At 51.6% G+C, this 21824-nt stretch overlaps 7 protein-coding genes across 7 annotated transcripts; 3 read left to right on the top strand and 4 right to left on the bottom strand.

Moving 5' to 3' along the window:
- Positions 1–523: 523 nt before the first annotated feature.
- Positions 524–2512, bottom strand: NEUTE1DRAFT_105961 (uncharacterized protein; the record flags this gene model as incomplete). Its single annotated transcript, XM_009858335.1, has 6 exons — positions 524–992; positions 1087–1182; positions 1253–1303; positions 1367–1427; positions 1513–1643; positions 1758–2512. The coding sequence occupies 6 exons, from the start codon at positions 2510–2512 to the stop codon at positions 524–526; spliced, it is 1563 nt and encodes a 520-aa protein (XP_009856637.1).
- Positions 2513–5144: 2632 nt separating this feature from the next.
- Positions 5145–7473, top strand: NEUTE1DRAFT_119032 (uncharacterized protein; the record flags this gene model as incomplete). The annotated part of the gene is made up of 4 exons (XM_009858334.1): positions 5145–5440; positions 5509–5565; positions 5630–6349; positions 6406–7473. 4 exons carry the CDS (start codon positions 5357–5359, stop codon positions 7027–7029), a joined length of 1485 nt encoding a protein of 494 aa, XP_009856636.1.
- A 262-nt stretch (positions 7474–7735) lies between these two features.
- NEUTE1DRAFT_73208 (uncharacterized protein) lies at positions 7736–10069 on the top strand (the record flags this gene model as incomplete). Its single annotated transcript, XM_009858333.1, has 3 exons — positions 7736–8275; positions 8447–9857; positions 9927–10069. 2 exons carry the CDS (start codon positions 7958–7960, stop codon positions 9635–9637), a joined length of 1509 nt encoding a protein of 502 aa, XP_009856635.1.
- Positions 10027–11181, bottom strand: NEUTE1DRAFT_16893 (uncharacterized protein; the record flags this gene model as incomplete). The annotated part of the gene is made up of 4 exons (XM_009856603.1): positions 10027–10290; positions 10645–10761; positions 10941–10944; positions 10985–11181. Coding segments are annotated over 4 exons (582 nt in total), but the record flags the coding sequence as incomplete, so codon positions are not given.
- Positions 11182–12118: 937 nt separating this feature from the next.
- On the bottom strand, positions 12119–13863 carry NEUTE1DRAFT_73202 (uncharacterized protein; the record flags this gene model as incomplete). Its single annotated transcript, XM_009858332.1, has 3 exons — positions 12119–12366; positions 12434–13439; positions 13522–13863. 3 exons carry the CDS (start codon positions 13861–13863, stop codon positions 12125–12127), a joined length of 1590 nt encoding a protein of 529 aa, XP_009856634.1.
- Positions 13864–15031: 1168 nt separating this feature from the next.
- NEUTE1DRAFT_91897 (uncharacterized protein) lies at positions 15032–16159 on the top strand (the record flags this gene model as incomplete). Its single annotated transcript, XM_009858331.1, has 1 exon — positions 15032–16159. The coding sequence occupies one exon, from the start codon at positions 15032–15034 to the stop codon at positions 16157–16159; it is 1128 nt and encodes a 375-aa protein (XP_009856633.1).
- Positions 16160–18235: 2076 nt separating this feature from the next.
- On the bottom strand, positions 18236–20425 carry NEUTE1DRAFT_105955 (uncharacterized protein; the record flags this gene model as incomplete). The annotated part of the gene is made up of 6 exons (XM_009858330.1): positions 18236–19256; positions 19344–19450; positions 19663–19720; positions 19788–19911; positions 20029–20162; positions 20223–20425. 6 exons carry the CDS (start codon positions 20423–20425, stop codon positions 18236–18238), a joined length of 1647 nt encoding a protein of 548 aa, XP_009856632.1.
- Positions 20426–21824: the final 1399 nt, after the last annotated feature.

Raw genomic sequence — 21824 nt, 5'->3', positions numbered from 1 at the left:
GACGAGAGTGTGCCACTTGTGTCTTGAGCTTCTCTGGCTTCCATCCGTACGGACCGGGACATTTCGTCCATATATTCTTTTCTCTTTATACACTCCTCTGTGTTTCGATCTGTTTCCCCATGCATGCTGATCACAAGTAACCACATCAAAAGATAGCTGGACCTTGAGGGTGAAGGAAATGCGCAAATAGAATTCTGACCAGAAAACGTCGCCAGTGGTATCTTAAAGCACAAGATGATAACGGGGAAGAGATCATAACCAAACAAAAACAAAAGCCATCCTTGTGTAAACCTCCATCCGGCCGTCCGTCCTTTTGCAATGCGATCATCAATGAATCACTGATCCATCCACCCAATCGTCGAACCTATCCAAAAAAAAAAAAAAAAAAAAAAAAAAGGAGAAAAAAACTCTCTTCGCCCCCATCTACCCGCCTCATCCATCCATCCGTTCGTCCATCCGTTCGTTCATCCATTCATGGATCAATTCCATCCCATCCTATTCCAGTAAACCCCAGCCCGCTCACTCAGTAACTCCCCGCCACGGGCTTCTGCCCATATACAATATGCAACGGCATGTACAACAACGCCGAGTTATCATGATACGCCCTTCGAACCTGAATCAAAAACATCTCGACCTGTTCTCTGCTCCATCTCAAACCCCTCGTAAGGGGCCCCAGTGCAATAGCCTGGATGCCATCCAGCAAAATCGTGCGCCAGTACAGCCCCACCGTTTTCAGCACTTTATTCTTGGGCCAGGTTCCGATAGGGATCTGTAGAATGCGCTCCGTGACATTCACGAACCCAGCCTCGCGCATCATTTGTGCTAGGTTGCCGCCGGCCGCAGCATGGAAGTCGACACCCAGGGCAGCGAGACCATCGCGGACTACAGCCCAGTATTGAGCCAGGGGGTGGTCGGCCGGCATGGGGCCGTTCAGGGAGACGGGGAAGTGAACAACTTCTTGCATTTCGAACCAGCCGCCTGGTCGGAGGTGTCTAGTTGAAAGAAATGGGTCTCGGTTAGCGGGCTGGATGAAGGGGTAAGTAGACGCAGGTAGGGGATAAAAGAGAAAGAAAGAAAGAAACGTACTCCAATGTTCGCCTCATCAGACGAGGCCAGTCCTTGATGCCCATTACGGTGTGTCGAGCGTGGACATAGTCAAAGTAGTTACGTGGGTGTAGCCATCTTGAGGTTCATGTTAGTTCGAAATCATTGGTCATCATCATCTTTCCCGAATATAGCTTCGTCAACTTACGGGCTTCTGTGACATTGGTAAGTGACGACCCTCTTTGTGAAAATAAAATACCTAAGAATTGAGGTGACTTACTCAATATCATCGACCATAAACCGCACATTAGGCGGCACCCACTCTGGTTGTATTGGACTTAGATCTACGCCGAGGATATTCGCGCTCTCGAAAATGTCACCCACTATGGGATGATACGTGTGTCAGCCTTTTTTCTTTGATCATAGAGGGGGTACGTGATCTCGAAGCTCGAAAAGGGCAGAACTTACTCTCAATGCACCAAAGTCCCGTCCCAGTTCCAATGTCCAGGATTTCTTGGGGATGGCTCCCGATGGGCGCGTAATACAGCCTTCCGCACAACATCTTCACCATGGCATGTTTCATGTCTTCTCGTTGTTGCCTGTTCACTCTGCGTTAGCTGAACCGTAGTCAGGTAATGATCGAAGTATCCCCACATGATGTCTTTAAAAAAACACTCGCCGCCTCCGCACAATACCAGAAAGATTTGACGTACTCAACATCATCATTGGGAAAGTTGTATCGTCCCTCACGGAACCTGTGATAGCGCCTCCCATTCTCATAAACATAGTCGCGTATACTCTCAGCTAGCGACGTCGAACATGTCGTGTTGGCGTCTGATTCGTAACCCGCGTCTGAAGCCATATCGTCATGGTCGATGGTGATATTCCCGTCCTCGGCCGCTTGCTCTACAGCTGCCCTTTCTTCTTGCTCAGCGTCAAACTCCCCGTCATCATCTTCTTCTTCGCCCGCCTCTTCTCGCCCCCGTTTCGTCGCTTCCAGTGCCGTGTGGTATGGTGACGATGATAGCAGCAGCCGAATCGACCTCTCGCCTGGCGAGCTGGGTTCACCCGACGGAAACGGGGATGCGCCGTAAAGTGAAGGGGAGTTTGTCGTCGATTTGGAAAAGACCGTGTCCGCACGAGATATGACGGAGTCGGTACTCTCCTCCAGGTCAGGGTCATGGGTCGTTATTGGAGCATTGTCAGCTCGAGGAGATTTTGGTGCGGTTTCACTGGAGGTGAGGATGACTGCTGTGTCTGCTTGCGCAACCGTGTAATCGGGGGACTCGTCCACCACCACCACCTGCTGGGCTTTCGTCGAGCCTTTGTCGACTTGTGACGAAATCGATTGGGAACTTGGCTGGGCCAAGGTGCCATCGTCGCTGGCAGATGAGCTACACTCGTACGTTCTGTTCGTGTTGGGGTTCGAGACACCAAACACAGCCGGGTCACCCTGTATGCGCTCCATCCTGGACGCCGAAGACGCAGCAGACGCGAACCTGGAAAAGTTCCTTCCTCTCTCGTTTCAAGGGCGGCGAAGGGGACTGACTGGTGGGTTTGGGACTGCAGGACGGGGATAAGCCCAAGACAGCAACAGGCTACCTTTTGGGCCAAATGAGGTTGCAGCACGTTATATCGCTTTGACCCTAGTAGAAGCAGAAGCAGACACAGAAACAGCAGCAGCAACAATCACTCACGCCCGTTATGTCTGTAGGTCTCAAGTGCGGGCTATGTGGTCTTGAGTAACACGCGGACTGAACGGGAAGCGTTGATTGCCCAGCCGAGACTTGTGTATCGCCGTGAGGACAGCAGAGCCAGTGTCCCACCAACGGCCAGCAGCATGCACAGCAAATCCGTTCGTGAAGGGGCCTGAAGATATGTTTGGCGTACTGTGTAGTGATTCTGTACCTTGGCACGCCTAGACCCGGTTATACGAGCAGTCAATCGCCAGGGAGACTGGTAAGGAGGAAGAGAGAAGCTCTCAGAACATGAGAGACCACCACACTGTGAAACAGACTCAAGACCGAAAATCTGGGACGCGATCTGTAAAGCGTGGTAAAGGTGAGGCGAAGGATAGGCAGCCTGTGGCTTGTATTCAGGAAACGGGAAGAAAATCGTGACTACTGCGACAGGATGACAGATCGTTCAGACCGAGATCCAGGTTCGTACGGTTGGTGGCCAGTAGTCTCGGCGTATGTTCCACACAAGGGAAGCCCAAGTAGGTATGTGACCCAGTATGTTAACGGGGATATGAGCACTTATTTGCTGTCCAGAGAGCAATCAAAGCCGGTAGTAAAGCTGGCAATCGAGGAATTCGTCGCGACTAAAACTGTATGAGCTTAACCTACAAAGTATCGCCCAAGTGAGTGAGTCGTCTGTGCTAATGAGGATGGACTCGAATTAGAGGATGGTCAACTGCCGAAGAGCTTGTCGTCCGCGTGATCGTCGGGGCAAAGGCAAGCAGCTACCGAATGCTTGTACTCTGAAGCAATATGTGAAGGGGTGAAGTTGGCGACAAGAACCAAAAGGGCAAACAAGATGAGTGTTATGGAAGTTCCAATGCTGGTGAACCTCTGACGACTTAACAGTCCTGGATAAGTATGTAGGTACCTCAGTCTGGACCCCCTTGCGTTCTGCACCAGCGCGCTTGGCAGCCAGGTACAGAATACACAGTACCACGCTGTCAAGGGAGGGTAGAAAATGAAGATAATGCGATCGATCCCTGACGTATAGCGTGGCCAGGATGTGGGGGGTTTGGAAATCATTTCATTCTTCAACTCGTCAACCCCCCCACCCCACCCTTCCTTTTCTCATTTTCCAGAGGAGGCTCGTCGTCGTCTGTTTCCCCGTCTGATCAAGGTGCTTATGAACCACCAATACGGTATCATCCCGATTTAATTCACCGTCGTATAGATTCGGTTTGCGATATGGTGGTGTCGTGCGGTAGGCGGATGAAGTGACCCGGACAAGCCACAGCGCACTACAGAAAAGCCACCGAAACGGAAGGAAGAGAACACGAATGAGGTAAAATAGAGACACCCAGTTCAAGGGCTGCATGTTCGGTTGCTTAGACTACGACGTGACCGTGGATAGCAGAATTGCACAAATCAAGTCGATGCTGTGTTGCCTCAGGCTAAGTAACCTTGAAAATACGTTAATGATGACTCTGGAAGCGAGTTAGCACTTGGCGTCGCCCTGAGCAGATCACAGAGTCAGGCTGTTCCGCTTCGCAGAAAGAGGACGAGAGAACGATAGGATGAAAGGATAAGAGGTCATGGTATGGTCCAGTCACGAACCCATCGCAATCGCATTCGCAGTCCCGAGAGGTCTCGGAGGAGCGCCCGCCGCCACCACACGCATCCATCTAACCAATCCGATTCCTGTTCTGATCTCTGGCAAGGCCAAAGATGTCATCCAAACGTGTCACGGAGGTCATGAGGTTTGGGGGCCTCGATGCCCTAGCAGACTATATCTCCTTCTAGCGGCTCAGCTCCGTATACATCGCGGACCGGTCTCGATATGATGATGAACAGGCTATGGGGTACAAAGATTGCAGCATTACTGTACTGTGATTCGTAAGAGCAGGATCTCACAGAAAGGGTCCATGTCCAGGTCCAGGTCTAGGTTCTTGATCCGCACACCAACCCTGGGTTTCTCAAAAATGGCATGGCAACTTGGATACCGAGTTGGATTCAATAGGTAACATGCGGTTCGGGCAATTCGTTGTTGGAGGAAACCGGAGTTGTTGTTCTGTGATGGTCATCTTGGAAAATCAGAGTACTAAACTACCTCTAAGTAAGGTAGAGTCAAGCCACAGAGTAGCCTCCATAGCACATTGGCACACTCATGAAAGCGGCCGGGGGTCTTCTTGCCTAGCTTCAGCCTCACTCCAGCCCCAGCTTCCCTTCACGTGCGCCACTTTCATTCGCTGGACTGGAGCAGTGCTCCACCCGACAGGCAGAGCAAACTGACGTGGAGCTTGAGCCTTGTTCCCGTCCTACCTTTACGTACGTGCCTACCGCTGTGCTTGGGTTGCTAGCAGTGACAGGTCCCACTCCAGCAGCAGCTACCGTGACGACCTAACCACAGCACCTTCACTACGCCAATCGCTGGACTGACGACACTCAAGGTACCTACCTACCTACCTACCAAGAGCAGTCTCCAAACAACCTACCTAACAAACGAACTGCCCCTCAATCATCACAACATCAACAACACGAACCCATCGCGAACGCAGTGTAGTCGCCGCCCAGCCCACGATACCCGAAATAGTCTGACAGCGCCTATCCACACATCCTCATTACTGCACATCATGGCGGAGCCTGCGTTCAAGCCGGAGAAGGACTTCTCCAAGGAAGTCGACAAGCTGCTGCCCGAGGCCGAGCAGTTGGCCAAGGTAATCGCAAAACTCCCATGGTTGCCACCGTCTGCAGACCGTATACTGATAATGAAACACCATTGTAGACAGACATTCAAGCGGCTATCGAGAAGCTTTCTGTCCTCGAAAAGCAGACGCGCCAGGTAAGCACGCTCGGCCACCTACATTGTCCCCCGCTCCTTCACGCTGACCACTCGCCGACGACAGGCTTCCGACCTTGCATCGACATCCCGTATCCTGGTCGCTATCGTTACCATCTGCAAGAATGCAGGCGACTGGAGCTTGCTCAACGACCAGACCCTTGTTCTCTCCAAGAAACATGGCCAGCTCAAACAAGCCATCACCAAGATGGTACAGACCGTCATCGACTTCCTCCCAGAAACCCCGAACCTCGAGACCAAGCTCTCCGTCATCGAGACGTTGCGCACTGTTACCGAGGGCAAGATCTTTCTCGAGGTTGAGCGCGCGCGCGTCACCAAGATTCTCTCCGACATCAAGAAAGAGCAGGGCGATCTCAAGGCTGCGACCGATATCCTGTGCGAGCTTCAGGTGGAGACATTTGGCTCCATGGACAGGAGGGAAAAGACGGAATTCATTCTGGCTCAGGTGGCGCTCTGCATAGAGAGCAAGGACTGGACACAGGCGGGCATTCTCAGCAGAAAGATTAGCACCAAGTACCTTGCGCGCAGGCCCAAGAAAACGCAAGAGCAGCTCGACAAGGAACAGAAGGACAGGGAGGCCAAGAAGGCCAGGGGCGAGGAGGTTTCTGAGGAGAAGGAAGATGATGTCACCGACCTCAAGTTGCGATACTACGAACAACAGATCATTTTGGCCAAGCACGACTCAAGATACCTCGACGTCTGCAAGTACTACCGTCAAGTGCTGGATACCGAGGCGGTAGAGGAGGACCCCGCCAAGTTGCAGGCCGTAAGCTTCTCAGACACACCGCATGGTGATCTTCTTAGACTAACATGGGTTGACAGGTCCTGCAAAGAATCATCTACTTCATCATCCTTGCCCCTCACGACAACGAGCAACACGATCTCCTTCACAGAATCCACAAGGACCCACGAATCGCACAGGTCCCTCAGGATGCCGAGTTGTTGAAGCTGTTTACCGTCCACGAGCTCATGCGCTGGCCCGAGGTTTCCAAAATTTTTGGCCCACACCTCTGCAGCACCGAGATCTTCGACTCGGAGCCCAACCAGTCAGCCGACGACAAGGCTTTCCAGCGCTGGCAAGACCTGCGTAAGCGCGTCATCGAACATAATGTGCGTGTGGTGGCCAAGTATTACACGCGCATTCGTGTGGATCGCCTTACCCAGCTGTTGGATTTGACCGAGGACGAGACGGAGAAGTATATCAGCGAGCTCGTGACGTCCAAAACGGTCTATGCCAAGATCGACCGCCCGGCGCGCATCGTGAGCTTTGCTAAGCCGCGGGATGCGGACGATATCCTCAACGAGTGGAGCTTCAACATGAAGAGCTTGCTAGGCCACCTGGAAAGAATTGACCATCTGATTACCAAGGAGGAAATGATGGCAAGAATCCAACCCGGAGCAAAGTCGTCAAAGAAGAGCAGTAAGGAGAAAGCGGCGGCGCGCTAGAGAAGCTCAAGCTTCCTTACTGCACTGACCCCAGTTGTGGTCAGAAACAGACGGTAACCATCGCGACCATAGGGCGAGGCGAGAAGCCGTCGAGTCAAATTACTCCCTAGTCGCCATCTTCCCGGCAGAGACTTCGTGGGCCAAAGCAAGGCTGGATGCATTACAGCAAGAACTAGCAGCTTTGTATGAATAGACATGACTACTATGGAGCACAAGGGACGTAATTATTTATCACTTATATCCCGGTTGAAGGGAGCGCAGTCTACTGCCAGGTAGAAAACGAGATGTCCAGCATACGGAAGGCTCCAGTTGCTTGTACGCAAGTGATGCCGTAGGTTGTTGCAGGTTGTTCGAAAATCAAGCCCGCATAAGTAGTGATAATATGAAAGGGCTTCATCTCTCAAGCTTCGCAAGTGGACAGTGATGAACCGCGCAATACTTTAGCGGACGCCTTGAGGCTTTGCGTGATATGTATCGTTGTGAGACTGGAGGTGTCAAGAGTGCCAGCCGCGTGCCCGGACCCCCGGTCGTCTTGAACCCCCGCTGCCCCCGGCAACATCGGCATGCATGTTGGCCAAGACATCAACCAATAACCAAGGCAGTAGCCGGCGCTACCATGTCATGCCATGATCCGAGCATGACATGCCAGGACGGGAACAATCGATTGGAACCCGTCAGATGCACATCATGGCCATCGTCGATTGAGCATAGGTAGAGACTGTTATGATGTGGGGAAACTCCTCGTAGTCGTTCCTCCCGAGTCGATGTCTCCGTAAAGTGCAGTCTTCCACGTTCAGAAATCGAAATACAGTACACTACACCATCACTATACCCACTCACTCATGCCGATACTCCCAAGTGTCGCCCAGAAAGCACACAAACAGCCTACACTACAGTGTCACAAAGAAACACGTTGCCGTTGCCCAAGATGGTCATGACAGTGACAACATCAACCGGAAACCGAGTGACCATGTACTGCCTAGGCAGCCTCACATTCGTTCCCAGCGAAGCAGTCAAAGACGAGGAGACGCATAAGCAGGTACTACAGCGGCTGGCCGAAACCAATGACTTCGCGACAGCCATCCGAACGTGGTTCCACCTAGCCGACGACGTCAACGCCCCTGAAGCCGATGAGTACGTGTACCATGCGATTGCCAGCGTAAAGCTGTCACAGGTCCAGAGGGCAGTTGATGTTGGCGGGGCCAAGGGGATGCATGGATGGTATAGATTGGAGGGGGGTGATTTGGTATGTACCAGTTGCTGATGCTGAGGCTGGTTTTCCATTGGGGGAGCCCCTTTTCCCTTGTTTACTTCAGCTCTTCCATCCACAACGGCACAGGGCTCACTCAACAAGTCTCATCTCTGCCGAGGATATGTTTGTCTATCATGCTAACATCCACCCACCTCAACTCTCCAGCTTCCTCCTCCACCCCAAGCAGACATAGAATCTTACATCTCCATCTTCCTTCCCTCCACGGCCACAGCCTCGGCCCTCACCGCGTTCCAGTCCAACGCCAAACGCTCATCCATCCGCCTACGCTCCGCCACCTATCTGCTCTCCAAGCGCTACATTGCATCTGAATGGCATCCCCTCGGCAACCAACTCATAATTCCCAAAACCAAAAAGGACAGCAAGACTCCCTTGCCATGTAACCCCTACTTTGATTTCTGGGCCTGGTCCTGTCGGAACTTGGAATGGTGCGGGCCAGTACCCATTTCACCATCAGCTTCTTCTTCTTCTCCCCCTACCAGTAACACCGATGAAGCAAAAAAAGACGACCCAAACGACACCACCAACAAAATCATCCTCACCAACCCCCGCATGTCCCACCACATCCTGCCCATCTTCATGCACCACTTCGGCTGTGCCGTCCCCTCGCACGAATCCCTCTCCCTCCTCAAACTCTTTGCCCGCGGTCGCTCCATAATCGACATGGGCTCGGGCAACGGCTACTGGACTTTTATGCTCCGTCAATATCTCTCTCCTGGCCCCACCTCCTCCCAATCGCAACAAAAAGTCTATGCGGTAGACAACAACCAGTCAGAATGGCGAGTAATGTGGATAGACGACACCATCGTCGCTGACGGCGTCCGTTGGCTTTCCTCTCCTTCTTCCACTTCTTGCCCAAGCAAGGGAGGACAAGATATGGTTTTGCTGCTGGTGTATCCGATTGTGGGGGGTGATAGTAGCGCGGCGGGCGGGAAGGAGGGAGGGTTTACGCGGGAGTTGATGAAGGCTTATAAGGGAGATACCCTGGCGGTGGTGGGTACGCAAAATGGGAACGGGTATACGGGGTTCAAGGGGGTGACTATGGATGAATATATGGAGCGCGAGTGGAAAGAGGAAGGGTGGAGGAAGGTGGTGCAATGCCCGTTGCCGAGTTTTGCGGGGAAGGATGAGGCTCTGTTTGTGTTTCAGAGGGGGGAGGCTTTGGGGAATTCTGAGGAGGGACTTGGGGCTGGCTCGGGAAAAGCGAAGAAGAAAAAGAGGAAGAGTGGGAAAAAGAAGGATGCAGAGGTGGAGAATCAGAACGGGGAAGATCAAAGGGATGGGAAGGAGGAGGAGGAAACGGGGGAGAAGAAGGAGAAGGAAGGTGCTGATGAGTGAATAGTCGGGGAGGATAAGTCTGTGGATGATGGAGCCCTTAATTACCATGGCATTAGCAAATGAAGAAGGAGCTGGGATGTGTTGAACTGCTTGAAGAGGAAAAAATGTGCGGTCATAGTAACAGAAAGGTTGAGAAATCGACTGAAAAGAAATGGCCGTGGATGATGGGAGAAAAAAGATATCGCCGAGCGAGAGAGATATTTGAGAAGAGGCTAGATAGGTTGGTCCTGCCCACGTATTATTGTTCCGTATTTTCCTCCGAGACTTGCTAACGATTCAAGATAATCAGTCTCACGTTCCAAAGAAGCATAACATCAATCAAGATACGTATCCCTCCACTAAGACTTCAACCCAACCCTCTCCTTTCGCTCCGCCCTACCCTCAACCTCCTCCGCCCTCTTCTTCAACCCCTCCATCCACACATCAAAACCCCTCACGATCTGACTGCCCGCTGCCGCCTTCACCACAGGCGCCAACACTCCGTAAAACGTCTCCCAGCACTGATACGCCGTCTCTGGCTCGTCAAGCGTTCCCAAGGGAGGATGAACTTCGACAAACTCCTGCACGCGCTCGCATCGGAGCATCCAGCTTGGCATGAAGGCTGTGGGGCGAGTCTTCCAGGCTATGCGGAAGCCGGTGCGGCGGAGCTGGAGCTTGTCGTTGTTTTTGGATGGGGATGAAGATGAAGATGCCGCCACCTTCCCTGTGTCATTTTCTTGGGGGTCGCTAGCTTTGCTACCATCCTTTTTGGCAGTCGTAACCGAAGTGTCATTGTCTTCATTTTTTTCAACAGTAGGAGGAGGAGGAGGAGCAGCAGCAGCAGCAGCAGCATCAGGGAGAGGGTCATTGTTTTCACTTTCAGCACCAATAGCATCACCACCATCACCACCACCGTCACGACCATTATCCTGAGCAGCCCCAGTCTTCGCCCCACTGTCAGTCCCACTACCACCATCACTAGGCAATGAAGCAACCGACTCAAGAACAGACGAGACATCCGCCTTGACAAACTCATCAATCCTCTCCAGACGACTGACTTTGAGCGCGGTGTTGCGGGCGCTGCTGTCCTCTGATAGAGGGTGCATATGGACATGGAAAGTGAATTTGGTGCCTAGGTGGAGGAACTCTGGGCCAACCAGGTTGGGAAGAGCTTGGTGGGCAGAGGAAGCGGGAGATACCCCTGAGGAGTGAGGGTTGGCAGGGGAGAGCGTGCGGGGAGCAGTACCAGCATCAGAAGCAGTAACCGAAGCAGACTCGGCTACGGGCACGGCCACGGGTATGTCTACCGGCTCCCCGGGCTTACCAGACTTGGGTTTCAACTTGTTCTTATCCGTCTTGGACTTGGACTTTTTGTCATATTTGTCCTTGGGCTGGTTTCCGTCCGGCTGAGCGTCTATGATGCATTTCCGGCAGTAGCGATTCCATGTTGGGTACTCTGACGCCTTCAGAAGAACTTCAAGACATGTGCGAGGTGTGGCCTTGATATGTGTGGAACAGGCGATAGTGAACGAGCCGGCTCCGGGCTGGCCGTGGGTGGGAGTGGGAAAGGGCCCGAGGGACCCGGTGGCGGCCATGTCCAGCGGGATCGGGGGCGAAGGTGAAGCCATATCGGAGATGGAATGTTGAAGGGACCAATCAGACTGAGACGTCAGCAACAGTCACCTGGGCGTTTGACGTTGGGTGAAGGGGAAGAGGCCCTCTTGAGAAGTGAAAGTAAGTTCAATATGTACCAGGCGTGCTTGGATGCTGGAAAACATACAAATGGAGTAAAGACCTCGATGATATCGAGTTTGCTTGCTGATCAGACTGGTTTAACCAACACAGCAAGACGAGTCCATACCCAAGGGGATTATTTGATGATTGCATGTAGTCCATCCCATGTAGCCTCAGGGCGGAAGGTGCCAGTACAGCGCTCGTAATCCTCTTGTTTTATACCTACCTATGGGTTGTGGTATGCAATCACGCAGAAACCGGTTGCCTGCAAGATACAAGCGGACCGTGCATGAGAGGGAGGGGTCAAGGTCGTCCCCCCAATTCTTGATCACATTGTTGTGTTGAAGCTGGAATGCACTAACGACCTGTTAATTGTACACATGCCAGCATACGAGCCTAGCACAACGTCCGAAATGGAAACAGAAAACAGAGTTCAAATGCGCGGACTACGACAGTTACATTTTAACAAGCAGCACGGAAATCAAAATTGGCGGAAGGATTGCGTGGGAGGGGCCATTCTACCGTAACAGCGACCGAGGTTCGCGCCCTACATGCTCCTTTGACAAAACAACAACATAATTGACCACGAAAAGTCCTCTGACTTGCACGACGATCATGGACACCAGCAGGAGGGAAACGATGAGGTCTTAACGCCCAAAGAGGGGAAAAAATGCAGATAATTCAAACGCTACGAACAAAATCAATAGCCCAAGTTTGTAAGCACCGACAGAGAGCAAACATGCCCCGGCCCAGCAAGCGGCGATATCTCTTCGATCAATACACATAACGGAAATTGGCATTCTCCTTGTCCGTCAGATCCTCAAACGCATGTATCATCCTTCCGTCAGCAGCCTCTTGCACACCGGTGGCAGCGAGCTCATCCCGCTTCTTGTTCTGGTGCTTGAGATAGAATCGCAGACCGACGATGACGACGACGAGCAGGCTGTAGCAGCCCAGGTGCGTTGAAAAGGCAATGAAGTACCGTGGCTTGTCGGAGTCCAAGAAAACTTGGGGCCCTAGCCGATACGCATCACAGTCAGCAAAGGACCGTTACCACATTTAGGAGAGGAGACAAAAACTGACCGATGGCATTTCCGGCCGCCCAAATGATAAAGTTCAAGGCAACAGCCACAGCCTTCTTGGTCTGGCCACCCACGTTCCGCGAGAGCATGGACAAAGCCAGTGTCTGAGCCGACCAGAAGGACAGGGTGATATAGTAGCAGATGACCAGCCCAATCTTCTGCGTCTTGGTGTCCGTCGGCACAGTCATGAGGCAGATGGTGCCGATAAAGGACGGAATGCAAAAGCCTAACATTGTCAGCAAGTTTTGCTTCGTCTTTTTGACGATCCACACGGAGCCTAGCAACACGATGATGATGTAGAAGCCCAGCACCATAGCCAGCAACTGGGTCTCCAGCAGAGAAAACCCAAAGCTGCTGATGATGATACCCTGGAAGCTACCGAGGCCGCTGGTCGGGAGCGTGGTACACAGCTGGACGAGAGCATACCCCCAGACCTGGGGGTCCTTCAAGGCTTCATAGACCTGCGCCTTCTTGAACTTGCGGTTCTGGACGCCCGTCTGGTTGGCACGCACACGTTCGACCATCAGCCGCTTGTCCTCCTCGAGAAAGCACTTCGCACGCATGGGTGAATCGGGCATCCACCAGCCGACAAATAGGCCGTACAGGACCGAGACGATTCCGTAAGAAAGGAACAGCCATTGCCAGGACTTGAGGGGGCCGGTTTTGATCAGTGAGAAGCAGTAGGCCAGGAGGCCGCCAACGATTTGCTGGGCGCCGTTCATCATGTACCAGTAGGTCACCCGGGACGCTTGCTCCTCTCGCTTGTACCAGATCGAGGACAGAATGACAAAGGCCGGCTGGCAGGCGGATTCGAAAAGACCGAGCAGCGTCCGAACGACTACTAGGCCGGTGAAGTCCTTGCAGAGGGCGGTGCAAGCGAGGACGACACCCCAGGCTATGATCATGAAGCTGAGGTACTTGGCGATAGGTACACGGGCGATGATGTAGTTCTGGGGATACTCGACGATGAGGATGGTGATGTAGATGCATGTGGTTAGCCAGGCGTACTGGAGGAATGACAATTTGTTAGTGGCAACAATCACAGGACAAGCTACGGGGCTTCAAAAACAAGAAAGCTATATCACATACTTGCTGATCATGGAGACCAGTGTCTTCTCTGATGCCCATGATGGAGGAGAAACTCAAGGTCCCCTTGTCGATGGCTTGGATGAAGTAGGTTGTGATCATGATGGCGAGCACTCGTTTGTCGATCAACTCACGCAGGCGAGCATTCTCCGTTTCCGATATCTCGAAGGCTTCATCGGCGACATATTGGGCCAATTCCTTGTCGACTTTGTCGTATCTTGGCTGGTCCCCCTTATCCAGATCTGGAGAGAGAGTTCTTTCAACCTCTCCCAGGTCGTGCTTGTCGCCGACTTGCTGGATGTCTCTGTATGGGCTGACCATGTTTGGATCGTCGTGCTTCGACATATTTTACTGTGGATATCTGATGTTTGGATATGAAGATGACTCGTGGCCTCCAGGACAGGTCAAGATAGAGATGAAGATGTATAGAGGTGGAGAGATGGAGGATAGAGTGGCGGCAACATCGTGGAGAGACAGAATCTGGGGTCGTCCTATCACTTTTGTCAATCCGGCTTCTACCCCATGGGGAAGCCTGTCTCAACTGCAGGCTGACAGAAACCAACCACACGATCCCTGGTGTTGGTGATCATCTGTTCTCATGTTTCTTGCCAACTTTTTTCTTTCTTCCTTTTTACTGGACAGTCTGTCACAATACTTACCAGTCAGAGTTCAATCTACCCCAAGCAGGGTTCTACTTGCAAGTCGGCTGGAAGTTGGCTGGGACGTTTTCAGCCCTCAAGGGCGGCCGTCTCGCCATCGCGGAGGTAAAGATGGATGGAGGAAAGTAGTAGCGGTCTTGCTACTACAATTCTGCTCTGACAACGGTTATCTTCTAGAATATTGGGGCTCTTTGTAACTCAATGACTTGTATGAGTTTCACAGCTTGTTCCCCAAGACGCCCTTTAGGATGAATATCAGGGAAGTCCCTGAGGTCTGACCGTTCCTCACTTCACCAACTTGCCTCACTGCCCTCGACTTCCAATGGAAAGTGTGTCAGCCATGATAGGTATCACTCCTCAACACAAAAGACCACGAGACACTTCTGCCTACGGTATGGAAAGTGGCCTTCAACCGACTGTCGGCCCGGTGTGCCCCGGACAGCACACTCCAGCGCCTGTCCCCGCAAACAGCCAGGCGATTTCCTCCCGTCTTCCCCGCACGCCATGAAGCCCCTGCCAATAATGCTCACATGTGGTGGTCTCGGGGTGATTTCCACCGAGCTCCTCAACCCTCTCAGTGCAACTCTCTGCCATGATATCCGATGGCGAGACCTCATCGCTATGGAAATTATCCACCAAGCAGGAAGGGTTTTGAGGAAAAATGCGAACAGGCCGCTCGCGAGACATTGAGTTTTTGGGTGGTTTGCTCTAAGAATATGCCAGTTGATCTGGAAGCCCAGATATCCTCCTGGACCACCACAAGTCCACAGTCCCCTATTCAAGCAAGACACTGACACGACGTCATCAGCACATATCAGCCGGTATAGGGATCACATACTTCAAAGTCGGCCAAGATGCCAGCAGTGCTCGACGGAGTCAAGTCTGCGGACATCGACTCCAACATCAGGTTGTTAATCGACGCCCTGGTCAACATTAAAGATGAGACAGGCAAGTTCCTATTGACTCTCGACGATGGCCGCGTGATCGACACGAAGGGATGGAACGACTGGGAATGGACACACGGCATCGGTCTCTACGGCATCTGGCAATACTACGAGCTCAAGGGCGACCCCGAATGCCTGCAAATCATCGAAGACTGGTTCGCCGACCGGTTCGCCGCCGGTGGAACCACAAAGAACATCAACACCATGGCCGTCTTCCTCACGCTGGCCTACGTTTACGAGCGTACCGGCAACCATACCTACCTGCCGTGGCTCGACAGTTGGGCCGAGTGGGCCTACCACGACCTCGAGCGCACCAAGCATGGCGGCATGCAGCACATTACCTACGTAGAAGTCAATGACCAGCAGCTGTGGGACGACACGCTCATGATGACGGTCATGCCGCTGGCCAAGATCGGGCTGGTGCTCAACCGCCCCCATTACGTCGAGGAGGCCAAGCGCCAGTCCCTCTTGCACATCCAGTATTTGTTTGATGCCAAGTCCGGCCTGTTCTTCCACGGTTGGGAGTTCAACGACAAGGGTGGCGGGCACAACTTCGCCAACGCCCGCTGGGCCCGCGGAAACAGCTGGCTGACCATCTTCATCCCCGAGTTCATCGAGCTGCTGGACCTCGGGCCGCAGGACCCCATCGGAGCTATACTGCGGAGCACACTTGAGGCGCAGTGTGAAGCACTCAAGTCTCTCCAAGCCGAGTCCGGGCTGTGGCGGACGCTACTGGACGTGCCGGAGAGCGAAGGGTCGTATCTTGAGACGAGCGCCACAGCCGGGTTCGCGTTTGGGATCATGAAGGCGCTGAGGAAGAAGTACATCGTCGGCAAGGAGTACGAAGACGTGGCAGTGCGTGCGCTGAAGGGGGTTTTATACAATATCAGCGACAAGGGCGAGTTACTGAATACCTCGTTTGGGACGGGCATGGGGAGGGATTTACAGCATTATAAGGATATCCCGATTACTTGTATGCCGTATGGCCAGGCTATGGCAATCATGGCTCTTGTGGAGTTTTCGAGGAGGTTCATATAGGTAAGATGAAAAGATGATAAACAGTCATCAACAGAGCAGGTCGAAGACACTCGGCGATTCCATGCGACTTCATCAGGTAATTCAAGCCGTCATGAAGAGTTGACTGGCCAAACGCTAGGACAAATCAGCCTATCTCAGAAAGCAGTCACTCACTGATGCGGAAGATCATCACTCCTGCCCTGATCCGACATGTTGGGTCATGGCATCTGCAACGCAGGCCGTTTCCCACATAAAGGACTCTTCGGACTTTCCAGCCAGCGCAGGAACTACCAAGTGTAATACAAAATCGTCATCACGTGCAATATCGATATGACATCTCGTCAATCGTTGCCAAGCAAGCACTGTGAGAGCAAGTTTAAAAGAACAATATCATCTTACCCTTTTGTGATTCCTCTTACAAAGTAAATCCGTTTAGGTAGTAAAAAACTATTTAGGTAACATAAAGGTCGGTAGGTAGCAGATACATTGTTTATACAACCACAGCTAAATGCTGTCCTCGGTATTCAAATTGAAAGTAGATAGATACGTTCCGAATAGGGTATACCGCTAGAATCAATGGGGAAAGGATCGATATACCGCCTAAAGTCAGGACTGATGGCGAAAAGGCAACGTTGACAATTTGCTTCCGACACAGATATAGCGTTCGCAGACGAAACACTTCAAGGATGGGTTCTTGAATATTAGAAAGGAACTCTGCCAACTCTTTGAAGGTTGGGATGAGCTTGTTTTATAGCAGCCCAATTCCAGTACACGGGCAGTAAAGCAGAGCTCCACGCTCAAGTATGGACCTCAAGTGAACTTTCCTGGCAATCGCGTCGCTAAGCTACTTCTACCCATTCCACGGAATAGTTGAGTTCCTTCCCTTTCTTCAAATTCCGTTGTTACTGCAAAGTTGAGAAATGGAAGCTTCTTCCATTCTTCATTCACTCGTCTCGCTGGCTGTTCAGTGCATAGAGGTACAGAAACCACGCAGTGTCTTCCCTGACATCGAGGGAGCTGTAACGGGCTATGATGATTTTACCTAAATCCATTTGTTTAAAACTGTAAGAATCCACTACTCCGGTTTGTTTCTTTCCTGGTACTGCCTATTTATCCGCCAATATGAGAAGAAACCAGGTGCATGCGGCTGGAAGAGTACGTTCACTTCAATCCCATTTATCCCAGCCTTATATTCTCGAAACACAAATCAGTCACTTTGATTACAGGACGTCTCCCAATCTAGGAATGGGGAATGGACATCAAAGACCCGTCCCTGGCATATTGTCTACTCATCATCGCTTGCGGGCCAGGATAGGCAAGCACTCTATAACGAGCCGACAAGAGTATTCAGCTGCCTTTGGACATGGCTAGCTTCCTCCAACAAAATAATCAACCGGTCATATGTACATGACATCCTTGATGAAAATCCATATTGATGGGTGTGTCACACCACCGTTTTTTCAACTTCAGTCAGGAAATGTCTCAACGCCCCCTCATGGTTCTGATCCGGTCCTATGTTAGTCACCAGTAACGGCCGCATCGAATATTGTAATACCCATCCTAGTATGAACCATTCGGCCATCCTATAGGAGAGAATACGTACCTCGCTTCCATCAATGTTAATCTATAGAGGAAAGAGTCAAATAGTAAAGCCTGGGTTACCCGCTTTTGTCAGTTTTACCTGAGCACCACCCAAGATGGGTTTCTTCTACCTCCAGTTTGGTTATTTGTTCCGGTGGTACATGGCCTCCTCACTACCTAGATATTTTACACTCTCAATGACAACTGGGCCCTCACACACAAGGAATGAAGCAAACACACTGGGCAACCAACACCCCTAGAAAACACGCCCCGGGATAGATGAAAACCGTGAAAACGCCTAGGAATTATTGCGGCAACATACCTAAGCGAAAGATCCAGCAATATCCCATCTATTAACTGTATGGAGTGTAGAACGCATGCTGAATGTAGCGAAGAACATGGCTCAATGAAATTCTCACCGATGATGCTCCAGGCACCAAAATCTGGGTAGTACAGCCACAGAACAGAAGCAAAGAAACAATAAAAACGGGCAGACCGTACAGGCAGACCGATCTCTCAGCTAACCCCACGAACCAGCGAGCGAACACTACTCGCGCTTTCCAACTCTGTATCGCTAGGTCGTGCCGCCAACACCTTGTGGTGAATCATCGAGTCAACAACGGCCGGCGGTTTCGACCTATATGTCCCTAGGCTAGCCAGAACGGCCACTGCTACCACCGCCATCATGAGGAGCATCTGATATCTGAACGCGTCCGAGTACACTTTCTTGACCAAAATTTGCTGTTCGGGCGGAAGCATGAACACGGCCAGCGGGCTTCTATGAAGCTGGTCTAGAACGGTTGCGGGAAATCTACCAGCCTCCGTGGCAGGGCCTAGAGATGTCTGTAATATGTCGTTGAATATGATGGTGCAGATGCTCAGACCTAGCGAGCCGCCAAGTACTCGCACCTGCGCAACGGCGCCTTGTGCAGCTGCTAGATCTCCATGGCGAGCCTCGATAGCCGCGATCATTGTACAGGCGGCGAAGCACAAGCCGACACCGAGCCCGTATATGGCCGTGAACCCCAGTATATATCGGATATCGCCTCGCTCTGTCGTGTTTGAAAACCGATATACTAGACCCAACCCAATCACCTGGAGAGAATTTCCGGATGTAAGAGTATGACTTGTGAGGTTCCGTTTCTTGGAGATGCTTCCAGCTAGAGTAGATCCGAAAGCACACGACCCCAACATCGGGAGGAGATGGATGCCGGCTCGAAGCGCGCTGTCGCCGTAGATGACTTGGAATCGCTCGGGGATTTTGATGACCAGGGAAATATAGACCAGACCCGTGAGGAATGTGACTCTGCAAATTCTAGTTAGTGCAAGTTGCGTACGACGATAGTGTTGTCTTGATGAATCCGAAGCGGGGCGTGGGCCGAGACATACATGATCGTTGACAGATAAACGCGGCCTGTCGCCAGCCGCACGGGGAATATCGGCTGGATGTGATGATTCCGCCCGTAGAACAGATAGGTTTCCCAGACCCCCAAAAGAATCCAGCTCAGCCCAGCTATCACCAAAGACCAGATGATAACTGGGCTAGACCACTTCCACACGTACGAGCCAGCTTCCTGTATGCCAAACACCAGCAGGATCGAAGCCACAATCAGGAGAAAGTTACCAACAAAGTCGATTTTGCGGATACCCGTCCATCCGTCGTATTGCCGTCGACGGTCGTCCGGCCAGAGTGAGTAAATACCTATGAGGGCGAGCGCGCCGCAAGGGACACTGTGACAAAACCTGGTTAGACAAGCGATAACCACCATTAGCTCGAGATGGAAGGGGGAAACCAACTTGATCCAGAAGATGCCCCTCCAAGTCCAACCAGCCGAGATCCCACCACCCAGTAACGGGCCCAGGACGTATGAGATGGATAGAGTGATGCCGACCAGTGCGCCTACCATCTCGGGCTTACTGGGCCCTTGTTCAAGGAGACAAACCTGTGCCAAGCTATAAAGACCCGAGCCGCCAATCCCCTGAAGTGCTCGCGCTGCGATCCTATACGGTAAATAGGCTGTGTTAATGTTGAACCAACTTGGACGAATCGTATGAAAATCTAGCGTACAGTTGTTTCATTGACCCGGCAAGGGCACACCACACTGAGAATCCCGCAAAGAAAACCCATGCTATGGCGAGAAGGTTTCGTCGACCGTAGATGTCGCTCACTTTGGAGAAACCGACGGCAAAGCCTATTGTTTTCGCGTGATCAAAATCAGCAAGGCTTTCAGAACAGTATGCGCCCCGTTGTTGACAAGCATCGCAGTAGCACAGACTTATGCTCGACATATCCATGAAGTGCTACTCACTCATGTATGTTAGAAGGTATCCTAGAATGGTCCAAGGAGCGTCTTGAGCATCCCCCAAATCCAGCGATATGGAAACCAAGGCAGTCGAAACGATGGAGGTATCCAGGCACGAAAACATTAGACCGGCGCATATGCTGTGGGTGAAGTAAAGTTAGCAAAGTTTAGATACAATGTGAACAAAGGTTGGTGCTAACGTGAATGTAAGAAGAATTCGGCGAACTGGTGACCTTGAACCGTGTTGAACTGTCTCCGAATGTTCCTCTTGTATTTGTTGGTGTTGTTGTTTACTCTTGTTGGAGACGGTTCGATCAGTCCTGTGAATCTCCTCGGTGATGTCTGAAAGGGAATGGACGTCATTATTCTCGTTGCTGTCATGGCGATATGATGGAAGAGTCATGCTGGAAAATGTAAAAGGACCAAACAGATGATCGTCCGAGATTATCTCTGTAGCGAGAGTTAACGAAAAAGCAGGTTCGGTGTACTCCTCTTCCGGGTCGTTCTGGATTTCTGGGCGATGGTGTTCGTTGGCTAGGTGAAGAGCAGGGATAACAGTCGGTCATCCCGCGAGCCACAGGTGATATCAAGTAGAAAGACTGCTTGGATGATCGTCAAGCACTTGCGAATTTTCGGGATTTTTTTTTCCAGGTCTTTCCCTTTTTTTTCCCTCTTCCCTCGAGATAGGGAAAAGTTCGCGTCTATGGTGTGTGTATGATGCGCGTGTATGATGTCTTCCTCGACAAGGCAAGTTTGATATGCTCAGAGTAAAATTGTGGAAGGAGCAAGATAGCAGGAGCAGCCTGAAACGACCGACTGTGTGGAAACTCCGAGTTAGCATCTCCGTGTTGAAACTCAGCTCTTCCAGCTGTTCTAACATCTACCATGAATACTCCAGCCCAAGCGGTGAATCAAATATGAGCAGCCGGACACCACAGAAGGCTCGTAGTTATTGTACTGAGTCATCTTTGACCTGCACTATTACCATCGTTCTCTTGCGCTCTCATGTCGACAGGCATCACCAGTGCAGAGCCAACAAGCAGTGTAAGAACGGAAAAGGGTCTGAGACATACCTGGATGTATGATGGACTTGGTTCAAGGTAGTAAAGAGTAAGATGACGATTTGGTGTGGTGTTGAGATTTGAACCACTTCACTTTCTCCGTCTTCCACTTTTGCGGTCGTCGCTTTGCCGAATCTGCCTGTGTTTAAAGAGAACTCATTCGAGGAAAGTTTGACAAATCACGAAGAGGAGTTACATTACAGAAGAAGAAAACGAGAAACGAAAAAAGCCGGCCGGTGCTCCCAACTGTTGGTTTCGCTTCGCTCTCACCCTAGGCTGACTGAGTGACTGGACTGGCTCTCTTCAAACCAGAACGGGCGGACCTCAAAGTCGTCACAAAAATGATACCCGGCCGATGACGGGTGTCGTGCAATGTATGACGGCACATGTATAGGTAGACAGGCTGGGGAAACCTCTTCTTTTTCCGTTTCTCTTAGATGCAACTTTCCTTATTGACTTTGCCCGATGTGGATGCAAACCGTAAAGGTTACCGCTCTGGCTCAGTCGAGTTTCCCTGGTTGATTGCCCTTTCCGAATTGAAAATTTCTTTTACCGCACTTTCCTTTCATATGAGGTCCTACCTCCACCCATTCAAATATAGGCCTTGGTCCGCAGCTGGACTTTCCCATTGTATAGGACAGTTCACCTTATCACGTCGCTCTTTCCCAGGATTCAGTCAAGCTCTGACATCGAATTCCGCTTCCTATCACCACCCGTCCGCTGCCAGCACAACACAACCCA

Source organism: Neurospora tetrasperma, assembly GCF_000213175.1.
Source record: "Neurospora tetrasperma FGSC 2508 unplaced genomic scaffold NEUTE1scaffold_81, whole genome shotgun sequence".
NCBI lineage: Eukaryota > Fungi > Ascomycota > Sordariomycetes > Sordariales > Sordariaceae > Neurospora > Neurospora tetrasperma.
Note: the sequence above shows the minus strand (reverse complement) of the source record. Positions and strands in the feature narration are given on the sequence as shown.